This window comes from Aricia agestis, chromosome 14 (genome assembly GCF_905147365.1).
Source record: "Aricia agestis chromosome 14, ilAriAges1.1, whole genome shotgun sequence".
NCBI lineage: Eukaryota > Metazoa > Arthropoda > Insecta > Lepidoptera > Lycaenidae > Aricia > Aricia agestis.
This window is the reverse complement of record NC_056419.1, coordinates 7,471,103-7,498,943: the sequence shown is the minus strand read 5'-3', so window position 1 is coordinate 7,498,943 and position 27,841 is coordinate 7,471,103. Positions and strand designations below refer to the sequence as shown.

The 27,841-nt window shown below is 34.5% G+C and overlaps 4 protein-coding genes across 4 annotated transcripts; 2 read left to right on the top strand and 2 right to left on the bottom strand.

Moving 5' to 3' along the window:
* The first annotated feature begins 48 nt into the window (after positions 1-48).
* On the top strand, positions 49-2,211 carry LOC121733835 (8-oxo-dGDP phosphatase NUDT18). The gene has a single exon (XM_042124212.1). It carries the CDS (start codon positions 246-248, stop codon positions 1,245-1,247), a length of 1,002 nt encoding a protein of 333 aa, XP_041980146.1. The 5' UTR covers positions 49-245; the 3' UTR covers positions 1,248-2,211.
* A 5,172-nt stretch (positions 2,212-7,383) lies between these two features.
* LOC121733833 (spermine oxidase) lies at positions 7,384-12,000 on the bottom strand. Its single transcript, XM_042124207.1, has 3 exons — positions 10,666-12,000; positions 9,925-10,045; positions 7,384-7,933 (listed from the first exon to the last, which is right to left on the bottom strand). The coding sequence occupies exons 1-3, from the start codon at positions 11,997-11,999 to the stop codon at positions 7,745-7,747; spliced, it is 1,644 nt and encodes a 547-aa protein (XP_041980141.1). The 5' UTR covers position 12,000; the 3' UTR covers positions 7,384-7,744.
* Positions 12,001-16,716: 4,716 nt separating this feature from the next.
* On the top strand, positions 16,717-23,453 carry LOC121733623 (protein CREBRF homolog). Its single transcript, XM_042123930.1, has 6 exons — positions 16,717-17,890; positions 18,032-18,218; positions 18,780-18,984; positions 20,176-20,426; positions 21,281-21,397; positions 22,342-23,453. The coding sequence occupies exons 1-6, from the start codon at positions 17,165-17,167 to the stop codon at positions 22,443-22,445; spliced, it is 1,590 nt and encodes a 529-aa protein (XP_041979864.1). The 5' UTR covers positions 16,717-17,164; the 3' UTR covers positions 22,446-23,453.
* Positions 23,454-26,459: 3,006 nt separating this feature from the next.
* LOC121733579 lies at positions 26,460-27,532 on the bottom strand. Its single transcript, XM_042123874.1, has 3 exons — positions 27,352-27,532; positions 26,827-27,245; positions 26,460-26,659 (listed from the first exon to the last, which is right to left on the bottom strand). The coding sequence occupies exons 1-3, from the start codon at positions 27,441-27,443 to the stop codon at positions 26,490-26,492; spliced, it is 681 nt and encodes a 226-aa protein (XP_041979808.1). The 5' UTR covers positions 27,444-27,532; the 3' UTR covers positions 26,460-26,489.
* Positions 27,533-27,841: the final 309 nt, after the last annotated feature.

The following is a 27,841-nucleotide window of genomic DNA, read 5'->3' as shown; positions in this document are numbered from 1 at the left end:
GTCAAAACTCCAATGAAAAGTCAAAACAATTCGTTGACATTTGATAATTTATTTCATGAAATCTAACTGTAAACACAGGTGTAAAAATTGTGTTTTAGAACGTTATATTAGTTAAATTGTGATGTGCAAATAATTTATAAAATATATCAGTATAAAAAATATCTTATGTGATCAAGAAATATCGAATTAACCAAGAAATACCGCAGTTCATCTACGTCACTAGGTACTACACAAAGTAGGTAACTATGTCGCGCCAAGTGGACTCGAGTATTATTCGACTTTTAGATGGGTTGGGTCTCGAGGGTGACGAAAATGACTTTTGTGATTTTACCATAGCCGATCAAAACTCAGTTGCCGAATCTCAAGGAATAACTCCTACCACTCCCTCAAACTTCAAACCCGTGCTCGGTGGTAACGTCACTTATGTGGTGGCATGCGTAATTTTGAATGAACGTAACGAATTGCTAATGATGCAAGAAGCAAAGGAGAGCTGCGCGGGTAAATGGTACCTGCCGGCCGGGCGAATGGAGAAAGGCGAAACTATAGTCGAAGCTGCGGTCAGAGAGGTTTTAGAGGAAACCGGCTTACATTGTAAACCGGAAACTTTGTTGGTCGTCGAGACAGCTGGGGGAACTTGGTTCAGATTCGTCCTAACGGGCCATGTCACCGGTGGTGAACTCAAAACCCCTGCTAAAGCAGACAAGGAATCACTGCAAGCAAAGTGGATATCAGACTTACAGGAAATATCACTCAGGTCCAATGATATAATTCATCTCATAGATAAAGTGAAACTGTATAAGCAAAGAAAACCTGGTGAAAATTGGCACAAACAAATCCTGCCTGCGCCGGTTGCTCACACTAAGGACATGCTGAGGTTGATTATATTTATTAAAAAACGAAGCACAAACAGGCTACATGTTTTGCTGAGTGAAAAGTCAATGTTACATTTTCCAACTTGCGAAATAAACCCTGCCAAGAGTTTACACTCCACCCTGCGAAGGTTCATGGTTGAAATGTTTGGGGCCGATGTGGCTCAGCATAGACCCATAGGTCTTTTCAATGTGGAGGCCGATCCAGCAGCAGACGGCTGTTGTCTGACTCTCCTGGTCGTGTTCAGGCCACCTTTGGAAGAAGTACCACTGATTGGTAAATGTGTCTGGCAGGAACTCTCACCTGAAGTTGAAAAGAGATGCATACCGATAGCTTCAACCAAAAATTCAACAATTGAATTACATGTAGTCCGCTAATGCAATGTGAAACTCACATTATTGGCCATAAAATACTCATTTTCTATTTTATTGTGGTATTTAATAACACTAACAATTAGTATTATTAATTTGATATAATGACATACAAGGTTACTGTGCCTTGTCTAAGTACTTAAATTAATATCAATGTATTAATATTCATTTTACATTTTGTAATCATAACATTCCAGTGTACTAACTTATTCTATGTATTCAATGGTGATGGCCTATACTATAAAATATGTATAATACAAATGAACTTATCACTAATCTCATATTCTTGCCAATACAAAGGAATAAGAGAAGATCTATTCACATGACTTTAAATTTTTAATAAGTTTTTTGTATTTAAACCGGATAATGCATCACAAATTTTATTTTGTAGAAGAATACAACACTATACAGAGTAGGAAAGCTATTGCTTTTGCAGCTTTTTACATTTTTATGTAATTAATATTACTTTTACAGCTCTCTAAAATCACAATTTTTATTAATTAATTTTAAGTGCATTCAAAACATTCCCAGTTCTGACTTGGCATTTATTGGTCTGACAATAAGCTTTTAATCATATTATTATAACCAGTGGTTGCTATTTGATAAGGTTGTGAATACTAATTTTATTTTGTAATTTGAATCTCTGCAGCATAACAATTTGAATTGTGATTTAGCCACAGTTAGTAGATTTGTGTGCTGTCCCTTTAGCTACTAAAAATATAAATAAAAGATCTGCTACAATTTACAAAGTGTAATGAAACCCAAAAAGCACTGGTGCTACAGTATTATAAAGAAAGTAGATATAGATTTCTATGATCATGTTTGACCAAATGACAAAATGTTTGATCAATTTAGCCTACCAGTCATATTATTCTAATGTATCTTTAATTTATTATTCTTGTTTGGTCAAATATATCTAAATATGATATTATTGTTATAATATTATTCAAACAGCTTTACAAATGTTACATTCAATAGAAATAAAGTTATTTAAAAGTTTTAATGAAGTTTTTGTTCTTTGTTATATTTGTTAATAATAGAATGTAGAAATTATATTTGTTTATGTATTTGAAAACAAAGCATTATATGTTATTATAATGTTACCTACACCTGTTACCTATACCTGTTATGTTATGTACCTATACCTGTTATGTAGTTGATTAAAATTTAATGCAGCTAACGAGCTTCACTTTCCACAAATAATTAATTACCTACTTAGTTTAATTATTTTATAATTAAAGCAACTTCCTCTGCAGACTGTAACATTTTTAATTTCAAACTGTTATCTTCATATTGTTAAAACTCAATTAATTTTGGATTTGAAGAACAAAATTTCGTTAGTAGTCTGTAAAGCCATGGTACCATGGTACCAAATCTGCCAACAATGCAGACTGAGACTGGTGTCTGGTTCCATCTTACTATGAGTTCATGGAACCAGGGCCGGATCTACCATATGGCTATTTGGGCTTAAGCCGGCCCCATGAGTGCAAGGGCCTACGCCCCCAGCTAAGTCAAGTCAAAAATAGACGCTGATGCGAAAGAATTCATAATTTTATTAAATTTTTGTTGGTATCCCTAAGAACCCTACGATCAAGGTTTATTATACAATTTAGGTGTTGGTACTACGAACTGACAGTTAAAATGTTGTGGTCCTAAGTAGTTTCAGCCCAGGGCCTTGTAAGCTCACGGTCCGGCCCTGCATGGAACCCCAAACAAGTAGAAAAGGACAGACAAACTAGTAGTCATGCATGCAGCCGCAGCTAGGCTAGTTCAGCAGACTATAAATATTATACTGCCCGCTATCTCCAACCCGCGGCCTGCCGTGACTTTATTTGTGACCCGCGTGATGTAAAACAATTTTTAAATTCACGCCCACCGGCAAAATAACATAAAGTCTATGTGATAGTCGTCAAATTTTTTCCACTTTTAAATCGTTAATTTTGATACCCGAGCGCGAGCTCCGAGGATTGGTATTCGGGTGGTATCCCACCGTGGGCGGTGATGCGGTGTTTTCCAATAGTACGGACTCACGACGACCCAAGCCACAAAGCTAGGCTAGGACCATACCTCAGCGTTAGTAAATGCTCCAAATTCCAATTATTATGAAAGTAAATAATACCTATTCCATAAATAAAACAGTCGCCTATCAACGTAAAATCAAATTATTGTGCGCATTCTGTTACTTACGTTTCTAACCGGTTCTAGGCCGACAACGGAACTCGTTTATTTGGTCGCTATTTCCTAAATACTTGTGATGCCATTGAGATTAACGGTGCAGGTGTATAAACACTTGCAACAGTAATAAAATTTCATGAATATGATCAATACGTTTATGACGTTAGGTAGACGCTAGATATTAAAACTATAATGCGAAATTTTATTTTAACTTAACTTTTTGAGTAAGTACTTGAATAAATTAATAAAATACCGTATCTAAATACAGTGTACCATCAGGAGAACAACCACTCGTTTAATTAAGTTATCTAAATTAAAACTTGTGATATAAAATATGTAAGGCTGGTTTTATCGCTAAGCGTTTCGGCAGCGCCGTTGGAGCGCGCGCGTTCGAAGATGTATGGCATACTTGAGTACCGCGCTCGACTATAAACGCAACTACTACCCCCATACATCTTCGAACGCGCGCGCTCCAACGGCGCTGCCGAAACGCTTAGCGATAAAACCAGCCTACAAATAACAATAAAACGAACAACACTGAAATATTTAGCATTTATTCATTCGAATACAAAAATCTGAAATGACTAGAAAATTATTTTATAATACTAAATATTTATGTAGGTAAATTCTACAAGAAATGCATCGATTCTATAATAAATTAAGCCCTGCTAAAATAACAAAATGTAGATACAATAGTATATTAATTCAAAACCTACTAAAATATTTTAATAAGGCTCTGCACACATTAGCGACTACTGTGTTTTGCTTTTCTTGCTATCGTATGTCTGTTTCATAAATATTGGACAGAAATCGCTTTACAATTTTAATTTCAAATAAAATAAATATTTAAATATTATGCCGCTACAACTTACAATAGCCATGGTCTCATTGCAGAAAGTCTTAATCAGCTAACAAGTAACAAGTAATGCAACATTGCGCGCAAGCTCAGAGTAATAATGAGTGTTGCAATGTAGGGTACATAGCTTCAAACAACATCATCATCCGATTCCTCGGAGCATGCGCGCGGAGTAGTCAATAGGTACCTGACTTTATAATTTCGTTTTAAATACTATTAACTTAGCTATTGGCTATGTTATATTATAATCCTATCATAACTTCTGCTGCGATTCGGGTACTAAATATACAAGAGAAATCTCTAGTAGTAGAACCAGAACATGAATGATATAAACGAGATATAAAATAAGATTAATTAGATAGGTCATAGGTACCTATCATAAACGAAAATGCATTTGTGTGAAAGACAACATTTGTGTGGTAACACGTCTTAAATATACAATATATACAATTTGTACAAAACTATGCAAACTTCATGCAACTACACATTTCATAAACAATGTAAAAACATACAACTGGCGAATTCTAAAACATTAGAAATCATGAATTCAATAGAGTCATGGAAAATCAGGAACAAAAAATTAAAATAAAATAAATGCAAAGTAAAAATATTTTTTAAACGAAATAATCAGTACATTTAAATTTTGGGTACCTTCAACAAAAAATCAAGGCATAACAGTATGTAATGAGTCCGTATGAATATTATGTTTCATTCCTTTTTAATGCACCTAGGACTCATAATAATTAGTGCCTTTTAAATATTAATCTCCTCGTTGACTTATTTAAGTCAGTATAGTAGCAATAACAGCAACAAGAAGAGAAAACATTTAAAAGTTTACATACTTGTTTAATATTAAGAAACCTGCCTACATCACATATATAATGTTTAATACCTACCTACGAGAATAACAAGAAAACGTGAGCTTGTAATAAATAAAGAGAAACTCCAATCAGCATGGGCGTACCGAGGGGGGGGGGGGCAGGGGGGGCAGGGGGGGGGCAGCTGCCCCGCCCTGGAGTAGCCTAGCCTCGTACTTTTATCTATAAAAATTAAAAATTAAGAAAACGAATTTTTGCCTTTTGTTTGCAATGCAATATTTTTAGAACTAAAAATTATAATTTTTTTATTCTTTTTAAACACCTAGCTTATAAAAAATCTGATTTGCCCGCCCCTGGCACCAGAACCTGGGTAATTTGTCCCCTCTGGCCCAGAACCTGGGTACGCCCATGCCAATCAGACACGTTATGTACCTACTTATTAGGGTAAAAACATCCCAACCCTTATATCCGTTATGTGTGCTATGCATTTGTCAGATTGAGTATGATGATCCATAAGAATTAATAGACTAGGCATCTTTAACCCGCATGAAAAATTTTTAGGTCCCAGTCAGTGCTCTGTACAATTTACAAACCCCTACTAATAAAAAAATTACACAATGATAATAGTCGTAATGTAAAAGTATGTTTGTCTGTGTTATTGCCTATTGGAAACATCACATGACTGATAGAGACAGTGGACCTTGCTTTGCGTAAATATTTTATTGGTAAGTGCCAACGGGGGTTATGGCAATCGATGTTATTAGTTCAGAAAAGCCAAACCATTTATTTCATTGCAACAACTATATTACTGGAATTCATTGGTGGTTCTAATAGGGAAGATGCGATATTTCTATTTTTGTATTTATTTTATAGAACTCCATGTAGAATAGTTTATTAAAAAATTAAAACACTGGAATTTACTGTAAAAAATGCGGTTTAAAATTGTCAATTTAAATTTTAGCGCCAAAACGGATCTATATCTGTGACGTCACTACTGTCCTGCCCCGCGTTCCATTTAGCGTTAAAACTATTAAAACGCTCAAAATAGGACGCTAAATAGAACGCGGAGATAGCAGGTGTGACGTCGTGGAACGCTGATTGGTGTTTTGAAATCCGTTTCAAATTACCGTACTTTTAATTCGTATTTTTTGTAAAAAAAAATATTTTATAAAATATTAACCTTGCAGTGGATCTTCTTTTATATTTTTTTATAACAAAATTTTCATAAATATTATATATTTTGCATGTTTCCTATTGTGTACCATAAAAACTTATCTATTTTAACTTACGTTATCGTTATTATTTGATCTACTTTGTGAAGATAAAGAAGCATTTCTAAGAGATAAATATTGGAAAATCATTTACACTAACACCTACATTTAATCGCGAGTCATAACACTACAAGCAGCATGAACAATCCTATTATTATAATAAAATAAATTATCACATAATAATACCTGCACAAATTTAGCACCCCATCGAAGGATTTTTGAAATCAAAATGACCTTAATCGATAGGTCTACGTTAGGTCTGTATAGGTCCACCATAATTTTCGTTAGGTCCCCTATAGTTTTTCAATAAATATTTTTTTTAAATTTTGCAAACAAAATGGTATCTTAGCACCTCATCTAAACCGAAACTGATTAATTCTTATATTTTTGCATTCTTTATCGTTAGGTCTGTATAGGTCCACAATAATTTTTTCTAGGTTAGGTAAGTATAGTTTTTTAATAAATATTTTTTTTTTAAATTTTGCAAAAAAATAATAATTGCATCTTAGCATCTCATCTAAACCGAAACTGATTAACTTTTATTTTTGCATTCTTTATCGTTAGTTCAGTATTGCTCTATAATAGGTTTTGATTTTTTTGATTATTTTTATTCGCGGCGCATGCGCTCAACGCACCAAGTAAATTAATCTAGCAACCCAGTAATGTTTTCGTTACTTACGCAGCTTTGGTAAATAAAAAGAGAAAATGTTTTCGGAAAAATGACCTTTTTGACTACTTTTAACAACATAAATCTATTTTTTTTTTCTTGGCACTATATTATTATGTTACTTTGTTTTTTGTAAAATTTAAAAAAATATTTATTAAAAAACTATAGGCGACCTAACAAAAATTATTGTGGACCTATACAGACCTAACGATAAAGAATGCAAAAATATAAAAATTAATCAGTTTCGGTTTAGATGAGGTGCTAAGATACCATTTTTTTTTTTTGCAAAATTTAAAAAATTATTTATTAAAAAGCTATAGGGGACCTAACGAAAATTATGGTGGACCTATACAGACCTAACGTAGACCTATCGATTAAGGTCATTTTGATTTCAAAAATCCTTCGATGGGGTGCTAAATTTGTGCAGGTCATAATAATGGGGGCTCAATCTCACAATGTCTGCTCCTAATTTTATTTTATAAATTTATTATAAACTGCAATTTGCCACTATGAATTAAATTCATTCGTAAAAAATAGAATTCGTAACCTTTTGTAAATAAATAAAAGTTTACAAATATTGATTTTCTACAAGTTTCCCAATTAAAAGAAGCGGTCTTAGAAATACTATGGAATCATGGGAATATATTTTTAGAAAACATAAATTTCAATTTTGAGTGGAAGTGAGTACACAATTTGGATAACTTGAAAGCATTATGTTATCCCTCCAACTGTATACCTTCGATCCAATTGTGGAGGTCACTAGATGTGGTGGTTGCGACTTCGTTTTCTGTGACCACCTCTGGTGCTAACAACCGCTGTGCTGCTGCTTGGCCCGACAGAAAAGCGCCGTGTACTGTAGAGTAGAAGCTGCTGTGCGTATGCTCTCCAGCAAAGAGCAGAACAGGCTGCAAAGTTCAAAATACATATACCATTATGATGTATCTGTACTGTATTTTATATTCAAGTATTAATGTCTTAAGTAGGTCTTAAGCATAAAAAAACTTTTTTTTATACATATAGACATTCCATCTGTTGTTATAATTAGTATTAAACAGTAAGAAAAATTGTTTTATATAAACAAGGCAGAAATTAAAAGTGGTTAGCTATAAAAGCAATTTAAAAAATGTATCAGTGTGAGGCCTGAGCATGACCTTAAGAGCGGGCTGCCTTTTGCTGTGTTTTTAAGTATCACGATCCCGGAAGACGATTGACTTAAATGAAATTGAGATTTATTTAATCATTATATATTTATCTGATATTTTTCGAAATTACGAATCTTGCTGGGCTTTTCAACAAATATCTGTTACACAATAAGTTACTATCATAAAATTACTTGCACTACTACAATCACGCACTTTATAAAATAATGGCTAAAGGAAATATTAGTATTGTATTTAATTTTAAGTAATCATCAAAAACAGTTTTGGGACTTATGACTTGCGGGAACCGTTGCTACGCCATATTCTTCTATATTAGCTGCAGCGCAAAGTACATACAATACTCGCAGCCACGATTCATGGGGGGGTATTACAGTATCATTTATATATGATCATTTCTATGATCATATATAGGATCCAATATAAATGATAATTTGATCATATCTGCATATTACATTATCATATTTCATTTATCCTATTTTACGTCATATGTGGTTTCAATAGCCAATGGAGAGCGCTAACGCTGACAGGTATTGACGTCAGGGTTACTAGATCTCAGAGAATTCGATTTGTCAAAAGACATCGTCATTTTTAATATGGCTTGTTTTTTGTTATTTCAGCAAGATTATCCAAGTATATAATTAGAAAAATAATTACATTACATTATTTGAAACATATTAACGAACAAGAAATTAAAAACTCTTTTTTATATTAAATAACTGGCAACACCTATTTCTATGACCGTATTGGATCCAATCTCTCAGCAAATGTCAAAAATCTATGATCAAGGAAGAAATGAATCATATGTCTATATTACACTATCCAATATCATTGACTCAATGATCTCGGATCCAATATACATATATGATAATCTAATATCCCCCATGGAATCATTATATTATCACAATTCACGATTGGAGGATAGCGGGGTGTGTAGGCGGGGCTAGCGTGCTTTGATATTTTATATTGTCTTAAAGTATATATTTATAGCAGAACATTTTTTTACTTTTGTTATGGGTCAATGCCATATGCAAGGAATCTTCAGAGCTCGGAAATAATGTAATGAATACAAGTTTTGTCTTGCTTCTTGTCAGAATGCCAATTTTTTCAATATTCTTTTTAACTACATAATTCAAAGAAAATAAAAATTATAACTAAGAAGATATTATACAAGTTCTCCGCCATGTATTTTTTTTTATGAAATAAGAGGGCAAACGAGCAAACGGGTCACCTGATGGGAAGCAACTTCCGTCGCCCATGGACACTCGCAGCATCAGAAGAGCTGCAGGTGCGATGCCGGCCTTTTAAGAGGGAATAGGGTAGGGGATTGGGCCTCCGGTAAACTCACTCACTCGGCGAAACCCAGCGCAAGCGCTGTTTCACGCCGGTTTTCTGTGAGGACGTGGTATTTCTCCGGTCGAGCCGGCCCATTCGTGCCGCAGCATGGCTCTCCCACGTATAAATCTAGTACCAATAAAAGAACCCAGCAGGCCTAGCAGGGCCACAGAAAAAATTAAGCTAATTATGGACATAATAACAGATTTTTGCAGAGTGAGAGGGGATGCATTCAATCCCAGTGCACTCGCTTATATTTTGTTTTTAATTTTTAATCTCAGTACACAATATTTAGTTAATATTTCAAGTGCCTAAGTGTAGCGTTTTGGTGCCATGCTAAGCATGCTGTGGAGCCCATACAATACAAACTATTTTACATTTGTCATGTCATAAGAATCACTCACCTTTTTATCATGAACATGTCTAAATATTGGTTGTGCTAAGCTCTCTATGTCGCCTTGACTTGCACCAACAGCGATTGCAGTGTAAGAACCCCTTGAATATGGTTGGTTTTTCCAGCTTGTACTAAAAATTGCAAGAAAAATATTAGATAGCATATATTAAAATTATGTTGAAACATAATAATTTGAAAAAATCGGCCACGTCGGACTCACGCACGAAGGGTTCCGTGCCATACCATTTAAAAGTAAAAATAGGCAAAAAAAATGTATTTTGTATGGGAATATTTATTTTATTTTAATTTTTTAATTAATTAATAAAGTTCTAATACTATTTAGTATTTTGTGAATATTTCAAGTGCCTACGTGTAGCTATTTTTTATATAGAGCAAAAAATGACAAAAAAATCAAGTTTATTGTATGGAATATTGAATTTATTTTGTTTTTAGTATTTGTTGTTATAACAGCAACAGAAATACATATTCTGTGAAAATTTCAACTCTCTAGCTGTCACCGTCCTTGAGATACAGCCTGGAGACAGACAGACAGAAATTAAAGTCTTAGTAATAGGGTTCCGTTTTTACCCTTTTGGTAAGGAACCCTAAAAATAATAATGCTTGGACTGTTTTATAATTAAGTTAAAAATACATTATATTAAAAGTACATTTTTCTCATTCACTCAGTATAAAGTAATTAAAAACAGAACTCCCAAAAGCTATATTGAAATGGGTAGACACAATAACTTACCATACACAAGTTTTAGGTTCAGGTACAAAAGGATCATTTAAAAACTTCCTTAATATTTTTGTGCAAACATTTCCAACCTCTTCCATAGACAAGGACTCCATGTATTCTGCTTCTTTACCTGACACCCAGCCCAATAACAGAGTCTCTGTGACTTTTGTAAATGAGTAAATTTTCTTGAACCACGACTTTGATATGTCCTCGGGTTGCGATGGACTCTCCCAGAGCAGCATAATTTCTGTAATATCTGGATTCAAGAATGGTCTCTCGTATTCTAGGAAAATTTTATCTACCGCACCAAACAAAAGTCGGTCAATAGACTCCATTTTATACTGTGGCAGTGCTGGTTGAAACAACTCTGCCGCCTTCTCTTTCAAAACTCCTAAAGGTATTGTACATATCACATGATGAGCAAAATAGCTCTGCCCATTTTCACAAATAACTTCAACTAAATGATTACTTCTTTTCTTTGGTTTCTCTCCTGAGTCTCTGTTGTCACTGAGATCTGGTTTACTGGAAGATACTTTAGATAAATCCTCTATGACAGTTTGATCAGAATCTTCAGATTCGTCTCCTAAATCTTCAAACTGTGAATTCTCGTAGCTCCACACAATTTTAGCCACCGGCTGATTAGATAGTATCTTTTCAGCCGGTATATTTTTAGTCATCGGCTGCAATATAGAACTATAGCCTGATGGTATCATTATGTTGCCTCCTTGTAGCTCTGTGTAGCTGCCTAATTCTAATAGATCTATATCGTCCATGGTGTTGCAGCCAGATATACAAGTCTCCCTTTTGAGTAGGCAGTCAAATATCAATCGTCTTAATCTTTTCTCCTCCGACGTCGGTAGTCGTTCTAAATATATGGTAGCCTCTAAGTTGATGTGCTCGCCGACGCTGTGTATGTCGGGAGGTGGTAGATATTGACATAAGAAGTATTCTTCGCATCTTCTAAGGAAACATACGTAAGCTTCGTGAATTTCGTGTAGTACTCCAAAAGGCACTTGTTTACCGTCTTCAGTAGCTGCAATAACCTTATGTGGTTTCGGTACATTGACAATATTTATAAGTCCGTTTGCCGAGGCCAATTCGTATATAGGATTACCTAAAACCCCATGAATCCAATTCGCCCCGAGTTCCACTTTGTGATTTTGTAGGGGAATTGATATAATTCGTCCGCCTATACGTTTTCTAGCTTCTAAAATGATGAAGTCTTTGTGACCATTTTTTATGAGGTAGTTTGCAGCGGATAGTCCAGCCATGCCACCGCCGATTATAATGACATTGTATTTATTTTTATCATTACTATTACCAGAATTTTTGCTATCATCGCCCATAATGAACTATAATTAATTTATAACAAAATTGAAAATTATTTATTTTTTCATTGAGCTTTTGACGCTCAGCTGTTTTTTTTTTTTTCATCAAAAAAAAGTTATAAAGCAATGAGTTTAAATCGATATTCCTAATGATGAATGAAATGCAGGGCTCGGAACCGGTTTGAAAATACCGGTTTATTTTGGTTAAAAACCGGTAAATATATCGTTCTTTTATTTACCGGTTATACAAGCGAACGGTTTTTAAGTTACTCAAATGGTAAAGGTTACCGGTTACTAGCACACAAACGATTCTAAAAACCCAAATTAATTTCGCAATTATTTTCACCTATCTTTTTTAATTTTAGAATGTTTTATTTTTTTTAATTTTAATTTTTAATTTCAAAATAAATGTTAGATTTGACGTACAGCGATGACGGCCGGGACACAAAAACACGATAAGACGTCGTGTCGTACCACGACGTGGCGTCGTTTCACGATGCGACGTCGTGTCGTGGGATCCACGACGAGCATCGTGAAAAACTACGACGCAACATCGTGACGTGCCACGATATACGGCACGGCATCGTATCGTGTTTTTGTGTACCGGCCCGTACCGTATGCCGTAATTTAACGGCCGTAATAGGCCTCCACTCGGCATTTTTAGGTAGCGCGCGCGGCTTTAAAACCGAGCACGTCACACTGATTATTTTTTTAAGGTATAAATATTAATTTAAAAATTTAAAAAACTTATGGTGCATTCCGAACACTTCAAAGAATTTTCTCCCGTTGGATAACTTAAAGTTAATTTTTCAACAAATGTCCAATTTGTTGAAAAATTAACTTTAAGTAATGTTAACTAACGAAATTTTCTCGAACTTCCATCCTCATTGAAAATGTTTAAATAATTTTCGTAAAAAATGTTCAGTTCGTGGAGCCCTTTTTATAAACATAGGTACTCAATTAGTCAACAAGATCACGCCATAAAAGTTTAAAAAATCAATACTTTTTTTGTAATAATTTTATAACGTAGGCATACCTACAAAAAAATAGAAATCCAAGTAATATTGTCAAAAAATATTGTTTCATTTATTCATTTATCATCATTCAATTGTTTTTATATCAATGAAAGACATGTATTAACTAAAAAAAATTTTTTTCCGCCATTTGTTAACAAAAAAATTATAAACAAACGGACTATTTCGATGCTTTTAAAAAAATATTTTTCTTAACTTTATGCTCTTGAAAATAATATGATTTTTAGTTGAAGTTGAGTGAATTTAATTGTTTATAATCGTTTTTTTATATTTCTATTGTTTAAATTATTAGTTAAGAAAAAAAATTCCTCTTTAAAATCATAATTGATCGTCCTCAATATGGTTAAAAAACAAAAAAATTATCAACAATTTCATTGTTTTTTAACTTAACAATTTGTTTTAAATAAATTTGTTATTGCGAAAATTAAAAATTGAAAATGGAATTGTCGATAGCGAACCTATGGAAACTAAGCTACTATAGGGATATTTCCTCTTGGGAGTTGCCTCCTGTCAGGGGGGCGGGCGTGCCAAGGAGCCAGGCTTTGGAGGGACTCCAGTCTGGAGGCGTCTGCTCTGGCGAAGAGTTTTGTGGCCATACGGCCGATGAAGTTCTCAAGGCTCTCTACCTTGAGGTCGCGGGCTCTGACGTCATTTCTGACGTAACGAGGGGTCCCGGCAGCGAGGCGAAGGCTTTTGTTTTGGACTCGCTGGAGCTCGAGTTTGTGCGAGGGAGCTAATAATTGATACCATGCCGGGGCAGCGTACGTTAGCCGCGACCGGATGTAAGTTTTGTAAAGGGAGAGCCTTGTGGAGGTTGATAGAGCTGGGGAGGCCATGACTGGGTTAGGTCTGTATAGGTCGGTGGAGGGACAATTCACGAGAGCGTGCCATAGCGTGCTGGCCATCCGGGCAGTGCTAAGGGACTGGATCAGCAGAGAGACCGGCGCCCTCTCCTTCCGACTGACACAGGTACTGACCGGGCGCGGATGCTTCGGTTGGTACCTTTGCGAGGTCGTTGGAAGAGAGGAAACACCAAGCTGCCATCACTGCGACGCGGATAGGGACACGGCTGACGGCCTGTCCCTCCTGGAGTGGACAACGGACGGCCCTCAGGGCTGTCATTGGCAATGACATCTCACTGCTAGCACTGATCCGCTCGATGCTGTGCGGTGAGGAGGAGTGGAGGGCGGTCGAACACTTCGCAGAGGAGGTGATGACTGCCAAGGAAGAGGCCGAGCGCACGAGAGAAAGGGAGGCGCTCGACTCTAGAAGACCAGCCCAGCCCAGGCGGAGACGTCGCGCCCACAACTCGAGCTCCCCAGGGGAGCTCAGGGTTCAGGGTCAGAGCTCAGGGTGACGGCAAGGGGAAGCCGTCGCCCATTGCACCGAGCCCCCGCGAGAGTCGTGATGCGCAACGTGCTCCCGCGCATTGCGACAAAAGGAGAGGAATGGCCTAGTCAAGCCGCACTGGGGCCTCTGTTCGGCCTGGGGGGTGAGTAATCGCCCCTCCGAAGAGGGGTCTGCAGACCACCAGGCAGACGACCGCTGGTGGAGTTGCGGTCGCGGTTTCGTACCCGTGGCTCCGTCGTCGGAAAGAGGGCGCACCCCCAAGTTTTAGTGGGTAGGGCTTTCGAGTGAGTCCCACATATCCGCGTCAGGATCTCTCTAATTCCCCGCGGAATGCGTAAATGCATTTAAAAGGTATGTATAGGTCCACAATAATTTTTGTTAGGTCGCCTATTATATAGTTTTCTGATAAATATTTTTTAAAATTTTGCAAAAAAAAATCATCTCATCTTTAAATCTTATTCGCGGCGCATGCGCTGAACGCACCAAGTAAATTAATCTAGTAACCCAGTGATGTTTAGGTTACTCACGCAGCTTTGGTAAATAAAAAGAGAAACTGTTTTCGGAAAAACGACCTTTTTGACTACTTTTAACAACATAAGTCTATTGTTTTTTTTCTTGGCACTGTATTATTCTGTTAATTTGTTTTTTGCAAAATTTAAAAAAAATATTTATTAATAAACTATAGGCAATTTGATAGGCAACCTAACAAAAATTATTGTGTGGTGGACCTATACAGACCTAACGATAAAGAATGCAAAAATATAAAAAATAATCAGTTTCGGTTTAGATGAGGTGCTAAGATACCATTGTTTTTTGCAAAATTTAAAAAAATATTTATTAAAAAACTATAGGGGACCTAACGAAAATTATGGTGGACCTATACAGACCTAACGTAGACCTATCGATTAAGGTCATTTTGATTTCAAAAATCCTTCGATGGGGTGCTAAATTTGTGCAGGTCAGTTTGACAGTATATTTGAGTGCAAGATTTGGTTTATTAATACGTTGCCCACTCGCTTGATCAAAGGCACTTAAAAGCTGTACTCAAGTGAGGTTTATTAATAAGGATAGCAGCTTGAAACACGTTTTAAGCGAGCTCTTAGTGGTAAGAGGCAACTATTTATACGGGCCTCAAAGTCGGTAATCTCAAATGGACGGCTGTATACGCGACCCCTATGACGATACCTAACTGGGACTCGGTATGTCGAAGAATGGTTTGGGCGAGATGCCGGACGGATGCAGAACCCGATTCAAAGAAGCGGGGAACTGATCCGTGGGTCGCGATGGTTAGATACCTGCTTCTTTGGTTACTCCGTATGGTACGACTGATCACTGGAGCTCTGTCGAGCCGCACGCAGCGGTAGCAACTTACTCAATGAAGAGGCAGGAACAACACAAGCACTACGCGAGTAAAAGGGAGCGGGGTCCGAGCGCAAAGGATAGCGTGCATACAAAAGCATGAACGTTTTCACAAGGAGTGTATGGGCGTAAATGTTTTCGATCGCGAGCAACCAAAAACACGTCCGCACCACACGACAGCCGAGCTAATCCTCGAGACTCGAGACTCGAGCATAAAGTTAATATACCCAGCGGAATAGAAAAACAAAGGCCTGAGCAAGAGAGATGTCACTATTAGTAACACTGCGTGGTAAAAAGAGATGTGTGATGCATGACAGTAGCACTCTTTTTTTGACGTCCAGTCGGCACGTGCCGCACGTTGACAATTTAATCTCATAGAAATCATATTTAATCATGCTTGTGTAAGTGTATACGTACACATATTTTTTCACACAGATGAAAACCAATTTCGGTTTCGTTTGACGAGCTCGAGATTGTTGCTCCATGGTTGCTCCTATACCTAGCGATATACACCGCTAGGTATAATAACTTTATTGACTCGAGACACATTGTTGATGGTGCTTATAAAAAGGACAATTTGTTTAAATTTTTAAACGAGTTACAAGCAAATAAATATATTAATAATGCTATGTCCTTACCGCTGAAAGCGGTAAGGCCGCCTATTTGCTATGTTCCTTGCCTAATGTTGTTTTTTGTTATTTTATATTGTTTATAATGCAAATAAAGAATTTATAAATAAATATGTCGATAACTATTTATAATACGTTGTTAAATTAAAAATTGCAGCTGTGTAAGTTGTATAATAATTATAAATATTTAAAAACACTTTTATAGCTTTATATTTTTGTGTCTTAGCTCATTTCGATTTCAAAGAAAAAATTAATGACACTTCCGGATTTTGACAAAATCTTCTATCTTACTTTAACTCAAAGGTTTTCATATCTTATGTACTCTTCTCTGACCTTTGATTGTGCTGATTAATAATAATAACAGAAAATCTTTGTTTACTCGTCAACTGGTAGGTATCTCGTGCAAGTGTTTTTGTTATTGTGTAGACCAGAAAAACAACATCAGTGCTATTTTCTCCTAAAGTAACGTGTTTGTGAATTCGTCGTGAAGTGTTTACTGGATGATTTACAGCAACGAATTGCACAGGACACATAAAAGAATTTCCAAAGTCATTGTGAATAATCAAGTGATCGAGATCCTATGAATTTATTTGTCTGATTCGAATTATGTAATGCTAAAATAATGATATTGATATCCTTTACTAATAGTGACATACGTATACGTAGATTATACGTTTATTCGTGTGATAAATAAACATTGTTAGCACGACACGTGGGGCACAGTGAATTAAAATCGATAATAGACGTAAGCGTGCGCCAGTGTATCAGCGAGACGATTCTACGTCAAGGTCACTTCATATAAACACGTGCAATGTCGGATTCTATTTACACCCATGACTTTCTTTTAGATTCTGGTTTAGAGATTAAACAAGAAACACCATTCGAAATAGGCGCGATGTCCGCCTCGGTCCCTATACCTCAGCGTCGTACAGACCTCGGTGATTTCAATCAGGACTATGATCTGTGTTTACCAGACAATCAAGTCGGTTCCTTCCATAACGTTCCCACGTACAACAAGTCTTCCTTCGAAGTGGACACATCAAAAATGGAATTGTTCAAAATGGAGGATGACGATATATTCCAAGTGGACAAAGCTGACCTAATACTCGGACCGACTCTAGCAGAGTTGAATGCGAATCCCGATACGTCTTTGGACGACCTAAACTTTGATGACCTACTTTTGCCTGAGGAAAGTGAATATTGCATTCAAATAGGCGGTGCTATGTCTGGCAACAGACGCCCAATGAACACATTGCAGCCGAATAGCACTCTCACGTCTGAGAGCCCATGCAGTCCGTACAGCCGTGCACAACTTGCCTTCTCCCCTTCCAGCCAACACAGCTCTGCTTCCTCGAGTTTTGCACCGCCTGTAAATCAATTACCAGAACTTCTTCTACGTTTGGATGGCTACAGTGGTGAAATAGCTTTGGGTCAGTCTGTACCTGCATCTTCCATTTTGCCCCCATATCCCACCAGTGTGAAGCAGCACCAGGCACAGCTGTCTTCTTCAGCTCCAACACATCTCACTCGCGAACAGGTAATTAATCCATATTGAAAAAAAAACATTCTTGAACAATACATATCATAATATTTATTAATTATTATAAGAAACATACAAGACATCCAAGTGTGAGTAAAATTATTGCAAATCTATTATAGATCTTATGAAAAATTACAGATCTGGCAACGCAGGGAACCTCGCAAGCATTTACTATCAACAAGTTCTCTGGCTGAGGCTGGATCTATTTCATCCCTGTCTGGAGATCTGCTCAGTCCTGGAACTAATGAGTTCTCCCAGGATGAAGATGAAAAAGACATTGAATCTGATGAGGACAGTGACAGATATGAAGACCTTTCATCTGATGGTAAATTTATTTTAACAAGTCCAAAAATTCCATAAGATGATATAATGTGGAATAGAGATCCATAGAATTATTTTCCAGTATAAAAAGTATTCTGTCTTTTCCCGGGACTCGAAAGTATCTCCATACCAAATTTCAGCAAAATCGGTTCAGCGTTTAGGGCGTAAAGAGGTAACAGACAGACAGACACACTTTCGAATTTATAATATTAGTACAGTAAACAGTTATTATTTTCAAGTAACATTGAAAATAATAACTGTAAAATCATGTTTTCAATGTCTTTCAGGAATCATTTCATAGTAACTGACTAGATATTTCTTCATCAGGATTCATTCCATATTAACTGACTAGGTATTTCTTCATCAGGAATCATTCCATATTAACTGACTAGGTATTTCTTCATCAGGAATCATTCCATATTAACTGACTAGGTATTTCTTCATCAGGAATCATTCCATATTAACTGACTAGGTATTTCTTCATCAGGAATCATTCCATATTAACTGACTAGGTATTTCTTCATCAGGAATCATTTCATATTAACTGACTAGGTATTTCTTACAGAATCAAATGATGAAAGTCCAGAGAAAAGGGAAGCAAGGCAGAATGCTAAAAAAGAGAAATTCTTTTGGCAATACAATGTTCAAGCAAAAGGTCCCAAAGGCCAGCGTTTGATACTCAAGAAGAAATCAGAAGACCCTCATGTGTTGAATAGTGTCACTGATCCAGTATTCAGTCCAAATTGTAATGTAAAAGGCATCAAACACAGGTGAGACATATTAAGCATAAAGTGTATTTTATGAATTATTTGCAATATTCAGTTAATAATAGCTGTAACAAACTATCCAGATTATGTATATTGTTTTTACTATTTTATTACTTTGCTGTCATATCATCATCAAGATTTTGCTTACAAATTCCTTGCGCCAATATCCATTTATCGCAACAATGCATTACCTTTCCTTTCATTCAGAACTAACCTATGATGTTTCTCTTCCTAATACCCCCCGTATTACATTATCATATATATTGGATCATTTCTATGATCATATATAGGATCCAATATATATGATCATTTGATCATATCTGCACATTACATTATCATATTTCATTGATCCTATTTTACGTCATATGTGGTTTCAATAGCCAATGGAGAGCGCTAACGCTGACAGGTATTGACGTCAGGGTTACTAGATCTCAGAGAATTTGATTTGTCAATTGACATCATCATTTTTAATATGGCTTGTTTTTTGTTATTTCAGCAAGATTATCCAAGTATATAATTAGAAAAATAATTACATTACATTATTAGGGGGGTATTAGATCATCATATATATTGGATCGGAGATCATTGAGTCAATGATATTGCATAATGTAATATAGACATATGATTCATTTCTTCCTTGATCATAGATTTTTGACATTTACTGAGATATTGGATCCAATACGGTCATAGAAATAGGTGTTGCCAGTTATTTAATATAAAAAAGAGTTTTTAATTTCTTGTTCGTTAATATGTTTCAAATAATGTAATGTAATTATTTTTTTAATTATATACTTGGATAATCTTGCTGAAATAACAAAAAACAAGCCATATTAAAAATGACGATGTCTTTTGACAAATCGAATTCTCTGAGATCTAGTAACCCTGACGTCAATATCTGTCAGCGTAATATTATGACGTAAATAGGATCAATGAAATATGATAATGTAATATTCAGATATGATCAAATGATCATATAAATTGGATCCTATACATATATGATCATATAAATGATCCTATATAAATGATAATGTAATACCCCCCTAAGGCATCTCAATAGTAACTTTCATTTAAATTTGTTCAGCAGTTGGAACATGAAGATACAAACAGACAGACATGCTTTTTATTAGTATAGATTGATAGAATTACTATAACGGCCATTGGAGTATTTCTAATAAATCAAATGATCCATTTCAGTGGCAAAGCTAGAAAAGGCGACGGAAATGATTTGACACCAAATCCAAGGAAGCTTTATCTGATTGGTAATGAATTGGACAAACTAGGTAAAATAATTAATGACATGATTCCTGTCAGCGAACTGCCATTCAACGTGAGGCCAAAAACAAGAAAAGAGAAGAATAAATTAGCCTCAAGAGCGTGTCGTTTGAAGAAGAAAGCTCAACATGAGGCAAACAAATTGAAATTGTATGGGCTACAACAGGAACATAGTAAGTTGATATATATGAAAGTCTAAAATTGTTTATTAAGTTTATAATAACTTTGCATTGTTTTGCCTAATTTTTACTGGCACTATCATAATAGTTACCACTTGCATAATATTTGCTTAGACTAAGATAAGGTACCTGGAGGACATGCTCTTAGTTTTAGTACCTGTAACCTAGATGTGCATGAATATGCTGTACATTCATGGATCATTTCAATGAGTCCAATAGGATTTAGTTGCCATAAATAATATGATACACTCGATCAGGGCTTCCCAAACTTATTTGTACTGTGACGCCCTTGGGACTTTGCCATTTCTTTACGACGCCCCTCAACCCAGCCCCCAAAAATACTTAATTTTTTTCTTTTTTAGAACCAGCCTACATAGCTTATCATATTATGAACACGATTTGGATATTTATATTTTTATTAGGAAATAATGACCAAATTAAAACATATGAATAAAAATTTAAAGAGCTGATATTTATGAAAGATATTAAAGGCAGCGAGGCTGGCTAATGTGAAGGCTGCACTTGCTTTTCTGAGCATAGCTTCTGAAACCGGGGATTTAGACTCCGGGAATCCCGGGGATGTATGATTGACATAATGCATGCATGCATAGTTTGGGAAGCCCTGCATTAGATGACCTGGTGATCTGTATTACTTTCCTTTTAATCTTAACCTTCCCTGGACTTCCACAAATATAATATCAGGAATGCAATCAACCAAATCGGTTCAGAAGTACCCTAGTTTTAGCAAGACTAACAAAATTTTAGAATAATTTTTATTATATTGATTAGTTTTTAACTATAAAGATTCGCTATCAGTTTTTGATAGTAAAGTTTTTTTTACTTTCTAGAACGTCTAATAAATGGTATCAACCAAATGAAACAAGTGCTGAGTAATCGGGTGACAAATCCAGATGCAAGTGTGGACTGGTCCTCACATGTCACTGGGATAGTCAGTACGGCTACAGGTATGTTCATTTATCATTAACCCTCAATTCACTAGGTGAAATTTACTAACGTAAATACCTTCTATCCCTCCCTCTGTCCCTGGGACTCACATATTTTAAATGTATGTTTTTATGAAATAAAATTAATTCCATCAACATTTCGTTTAACAATATTCTTAAGTACTTAGTAAATTATATGAATAAATAACAAAAGTAACTAAACTTCTGAGATTCTCTTGAAAATTAATGAAAAGGCACTTATCAGTTTTTTAAAACCATTATACTTTTAATATTTCTAATGGAGGTCGGTGAAATAAATGAATCTATACATATAAAACTCAAAGGTGACTGACTGACATGGTGATCTATCAACGCACAGCCCAAACCACTGGACGGTCGGGGTGAAATTTGGCATGCAGGTAGATGTTATGACGTAGGCATCCGCTAAGAAAGGATTTTGATCAATTCTACCTCCAAGGGGTTAAAATAGGGGATGAAAGTTTGTAAATAATAATACTTCTTAACACGAGCGAAGCCGCGGGCAAAAGCTCGTATATTATAAAGAATTTGGAATTATTCTTAACCAAAGAGGAGATATTTGAGATCAAAGTGGCCTGTACAACAAAACGCCAATTTCATATGTAAGGACCTAAATATATTATATTAAGTTTCTCTGTTAATAAGATGTCTATAACTATACATTGTAACTTATTAAATGTGAAAGTGTCTCTCTCTCTCTTTACCCTTAAGTCGCCCAACCGAGTTTGACCAATGACTTTTAGTATGGAGATACTTTAGAGTCCCGAGAAAGGACATGGGAAACTTTTTATCTGTGAAAAATGTATGGTTATGACTTTTTCAAAATTCCTCTTAACGGCGAATGGACTATATTACACTCATAATTTTAACTGTTACAATTCCTTGTGATAACAAAGTAATAATTGTATCAAACACTATAATTTCAGAGGTGAAAATAGGAGGGAACACATCAGAATTCGTGAACAAAGTGTTGGATAACGTCAGATCTGGCCAGAATAATGGCGGTCTCAACGACATGCAAGCATTTTAGGTCAGACTCACGATAATAATAACGAAAGGCTGTTTTATGTACCTCCAAAGTTTTATAGAGAAATTATGACACATATAAAATCTTATTGTCGAAGACAATTTTATTTTTATATGAATACAAAATAGACTAAGTCATTAGATTGCAAGGCAACTAAATATTAAGAGTATTTAATATTTCCTATATAGTATCTTTATATGTATTGTCATATAGATTAAGAGTTTGTTTGATGTATTTTAATTAAGTTTAAAACATAGATGTCTATATTTTAAGATCCTTTTTAAGTGTTATAGAAAAGTTATAAGTATAGCATTCTATATTGGAATCAACAACATTATAAACATAAAAACTAGGGCCCCTCATAGTAAGTATATGATTGTCTTCAAGAAAGATTTAAAGCCATTGCTCACTGGGTTGAGGGCACGAAATTTTTAGGACAGTATAAATATCATACAGCCATGTCTATGAAACGAATATTACGCGTATGCGACGTAATACTAGATTGCTACCTAAAGTCACCCTTAGACTGCCTTCACATAGTCGCGAGCCGCGCGGCTGCCGGCCGCACTACTCGCGACTTAATGTGAAGGCAGCCTTATGTATACTGTACATTTATGTATTTATACTGTGCTTAATGCTTATGGACTAAAGTTTATTTACTATTCAGTAAGATATGTTTGAAGTAGGTGAAAAAAAAAATTCAACACATTAATAATTATTGTTCATTGGTGAATTTCAACGTGGACTTACTTCAAACATAACGTAAATAAACTATTAATATTAAAATAAATACCTCAAACTTATGTGGCATTTTAATGTGATGGGATTTATGTTGCTTCATCTGTCGGAAATTCACCCAGCGTCAATAGAAATTAATTGGATGCTGTTGTATTTACATTAAATCATATTAAGTACATTTGATGTAACCAAAAAACAATCCCGAAAAATGCTGGCTATAGCCTATACAGGGTGCAATTAAACCTTCCTGCCAAATTTTTTCCAGAGCTTGTATCTCTTGTATCATTAGGAGAGTCCATTTAACAAAAAAAAATGGGTGTTATATATTTTTTTTACATATTTTATCCCATTTTAAATCGTTGCAGAACGGTCACTCGCGGCGCGAAAGAATGAGAGGGGGTAACGCGGGGGGAGGCGCGCGCGCGCGGGGTCACATCACGCGGGGGCGACGCATCGTGTCCAAATATTGTAGTGTTTTTTAGGATAACTTTCGGAAGCTATTTCTAACATTTTAGTACTGAGTGATTATAAAAGAAAAAATACGTGTATTTTTATTTTTAATAAGGATCAATATATCAAAATTTGACAGGAAGATTTAATTGCACCCTGTATACATACGAACTCATAAGCAACAATTCTGGTAAAAATATCTATGTTAGGTTTTATAGTTTTGCGCAATATTTGAATATGTATAAGACTTGAGTTCTTACATGTTATTTAATTTTATTTTATTCGGCAAATCCATTCAATATCTTTCCCACCAGAAGAATCAAATTTTAATTTATGACATAAGTTTCAAACTGCAATAATATTGATTACTGTTAATTTGTTCAAACATATCAAAACAAATTATTAGCTAGTCGATAAAATATTTTGTACTTGTTGTACCCAATTAAATATTATAGTATCTACTGTTATGTATTTACAAAATTTTCTTGCGATAGTTTTTAAATATAAGATAAATAATTTCTTAATGCTAAATTTTAATATTAAAGGTATGTTATTTAGTTAGGTAGCTTCTATAAAAAGTAGATTAGACATATCATTTAACTTAGCTCGAATTTATGTTGTCTCCCATATTTTATTTATTTTCTAAGCTATGAATCATAGCAATTCATCAATTTATGTTACTATTGCATTCCTCAGTGACGATTGACCGTGATAATCTTCTTTTATCATTAAATTGCATATAACTTCATTACTACGCGAACTTACGTCCTTATAATCCCGTTGAAAATCTAAAGGTTAAATACTAACCCACTTACTAATAAAAATATTTTTTTATTAGTAAGTGGGTTAGTATTTACGACGACGATGACGAAAATATAGTTCTGCAAAGTTTCACCTTATTTGATGCTTCAGAGAAGTCTCGTGAGTCGTGACAGATATGGACAGAACTTTGTATACAGTACAACTATAACATCTGGACACAATATGGACCTCTATTAGTAAAGGGGTAAGTAAGTAAATCCATCATACCTAATGAATATTTAATAATTTAATTGGGTTAGTTTTAAGACTTGGTGTCTTGTAAGTATTGATAATGTAAAATATGTAATATTATTGTAACCATTTCGAAAATTAAAATTCGATTCTGATGTAGATCTTATTATAGAAATTAATGATATTTTTTGTTAAACTTAAGAGTGTACCTAACCACAAAATAATAATCGATGGTGTAAAAATATATTTATTAATTATATATATATATATTAAGAATGGTACAGTTATAGTTTGTAATTCACTAGCATACTGTATTGGCAAATATTGACATGGTTGCACATTTATTATGCTTTTGAAGTACAAAACTGTAAAATTTGAAAGAAGATTATTTTAATGCCATATTAATATTTGATAAGATTGAACATTAAAATACTTATATTAACGACGATTTTCTAGTTGTCTGCAGTTTTCCATTGCTATAAAAGTTATTTGTCAAATGGCAATATTTTTTATCAGCTAATTGACTTAAATTCAATTTAATAATAAACTGGCTGCTTTCAACTTAAAAACACAAACATGAACTACACAAACTCTAGTTTCATAAAGCAACAGTGTCTTGTCTAGTAAGTATAGATTTTTTCGCTCCTTTTCGAATTTATCATAGAGAGAGATCAAAAATAAAGTCATAAAGTATTCAACCAATGTTTAACAGTTTGTGTTTTGTAGTATAATAATATTATATGGACCACATACTTTATGAGAGTAAACACTATTTTATAAATATTATTACAATAATGATATGAAGCAAAATTGCATTTATACCTCAATTTGCCTTGAAAAATTTTTTGTACTTTATTTGACGTCATTTAGTAATTAGAAGAGAATAATATTATGTATGGAGTGATTAAATTTAGGGCCTGCCTTCATATTTTCACATATGAGTGGACTAAAAGCTGGCAAAATTTTATTTTTATTAAAATTTAGTTTACTTATTATTTTTAGCAATATTTCGCGGAATATTGCTAAAAAATAATAACAAACTAAATTTTAAGCTATGGATTTCCGCAAAGTAACGCCTGCCCCCCTAGACAAGTGGCAAAACGCTTATGCTACAAAATGTATGCGATTTGACATAAGTCATCGCTTCACTAGCGAATACTAAGCGTTACTAAGCGTTACTAAGCGCTAGCGCTGACGCTAATACATTAGCGTCAGCGCTAGCGTTAGTGTTTTGTCACTTGTCTAGGGGGGCTGATTCCATTAACCATTTATAAAAATATTGACAAAATAAATGCTTAAAGATTATGCACTAAGGTTATTTCAGATGAGCTATGACAAATATTGACATGGTTTTCTATATAACATTATGTTTTATTATGTATATTATTATTATTAATTTGTTGCAATAAGAAAATTAAATTGTTAGTGGGACTTTGTAGTATGTAGGCCAACTGAGGTCCACAATATTTATATATTTTTCTATTGTCATTATGATATGATTTAATCATAATTTAGAAAGTGATAATACTATATACATATTGTTATTATAGTAATGAAATATTTGATTTGATATTGTTATTATTTGCATTACTTGAAAATACAGTTACACTATTTCAAATTTTCATGTTACTTTATTTTGAATTTGATTTGTATGTGTATATTTTATAAATTGCAGACATCAGTTTACTTTAGTGAAAAGTTATTCAACCGGTCTGCGATTCAATAGGCTGTGCTAATTTTTATAATTTTTTTAGCTTCTTATGTTGTTTTCATACAAATGTATGCCAATATTACAAATTGTGTTTATGAATTTAATTGTTAAATAAATTTCAAATAAATATGTTTTTTAATTAACATTTAATTCCATCATATATACAAGTTTGAACTCAAAATGTTATTGTGTATTCTCTTGCTTGTTTCAATCAGTTTTAGCTTTTCCAATTGACAGTTTATTTCTTCCACATAATCATTGCTGAAATCCACATAGTATACCAACACAGTTGCAGGTAAATTCAGATGTTCCCTTAAGAATGTAACTGAAAAAAAAAATGATACAAACACTTTAATATCTGATTATTTTATTTTAAATGTTATAAATAACTCACTATAATTAATTTAATAGACCTTTTAAGATGTTTTAAACTTTCATAGATGTTTAAGAAACTATTATTAAAGTTTGTATGTAAATATTAAATGATCTTACCACCGGCTGACACTCCAGATATGATGTTGGGTTGTTCTAGGTTTTTAAAATTAAACTGGTTATCTTGAGCTGTGGTTGTACTCAGTTTTCTGACAATACACATGCTTGAATCTAGTGAAGTTGACTGATAATCTGGTAAAGGCTTTGTCAGTAATGATATAACATTATTACTTTTGCTAACAACAGGTCTTAGAGCTTCTACAATATCACTGCTTTGGAGTAAATCATAATCTTGGATAGTACAGACAAGAACATTGTCTGTTTTTAGTTTATACAGCTTTAAGTTAACACTATCAATTGAGCTGATAGGTTCCGCAAGTTCTTGGGCTTGCTTTATACAATTTGACAAGTATCTCCCTTCTAAAATAAATGTTGTTTTGATATTTCCATTAGATTCCAATGGCGTCAACCATTCAAGTCTGGAATATAAAACATCACAGATTAATGTATATATAGTAGATAAAACATGATTATTGCCTTACTGCAAACTTACTTAAAATAAAGTACAATTATTAATTTACTTACTGAGTGTTAAATGGGTTTTGTGCAAAATCATCGTCCCAATCTTCCCAAGTAGTGCGACTGGTTGGTTCAACTATTTCTCCAAAAAGGCTCATTTTTCTTTGTGAAGATATTTATTTATTATTTGCTAACACGATTAATACTAGAAAATAATAGTTTTTAACTGTATAATAATTACAAAATTTTACAAAATTGTTCAAAACAATGCAAGTGTTTTGAAAATAAATTTTGACACTTGACAGCTGTCAGATTTCATAGACAACATTTGACAAATGACAAGTAGTGATGTCCGTCCCTGAGAATCAGCCACTGACCTCTATTAATATAGAGGCGGACACTGGACAGGCGATCGCTATCAATAAAATATGCCTATTTGAAAATTGGAAGTCGCCATATTGGCGCTGATTGCTATGTGAAAGCAGTAGTGAGTGTACTTGGAACTACTATTTTGCAAATGGCGGTTGTCATTTTCTATATAAATTAGTTCACAGTA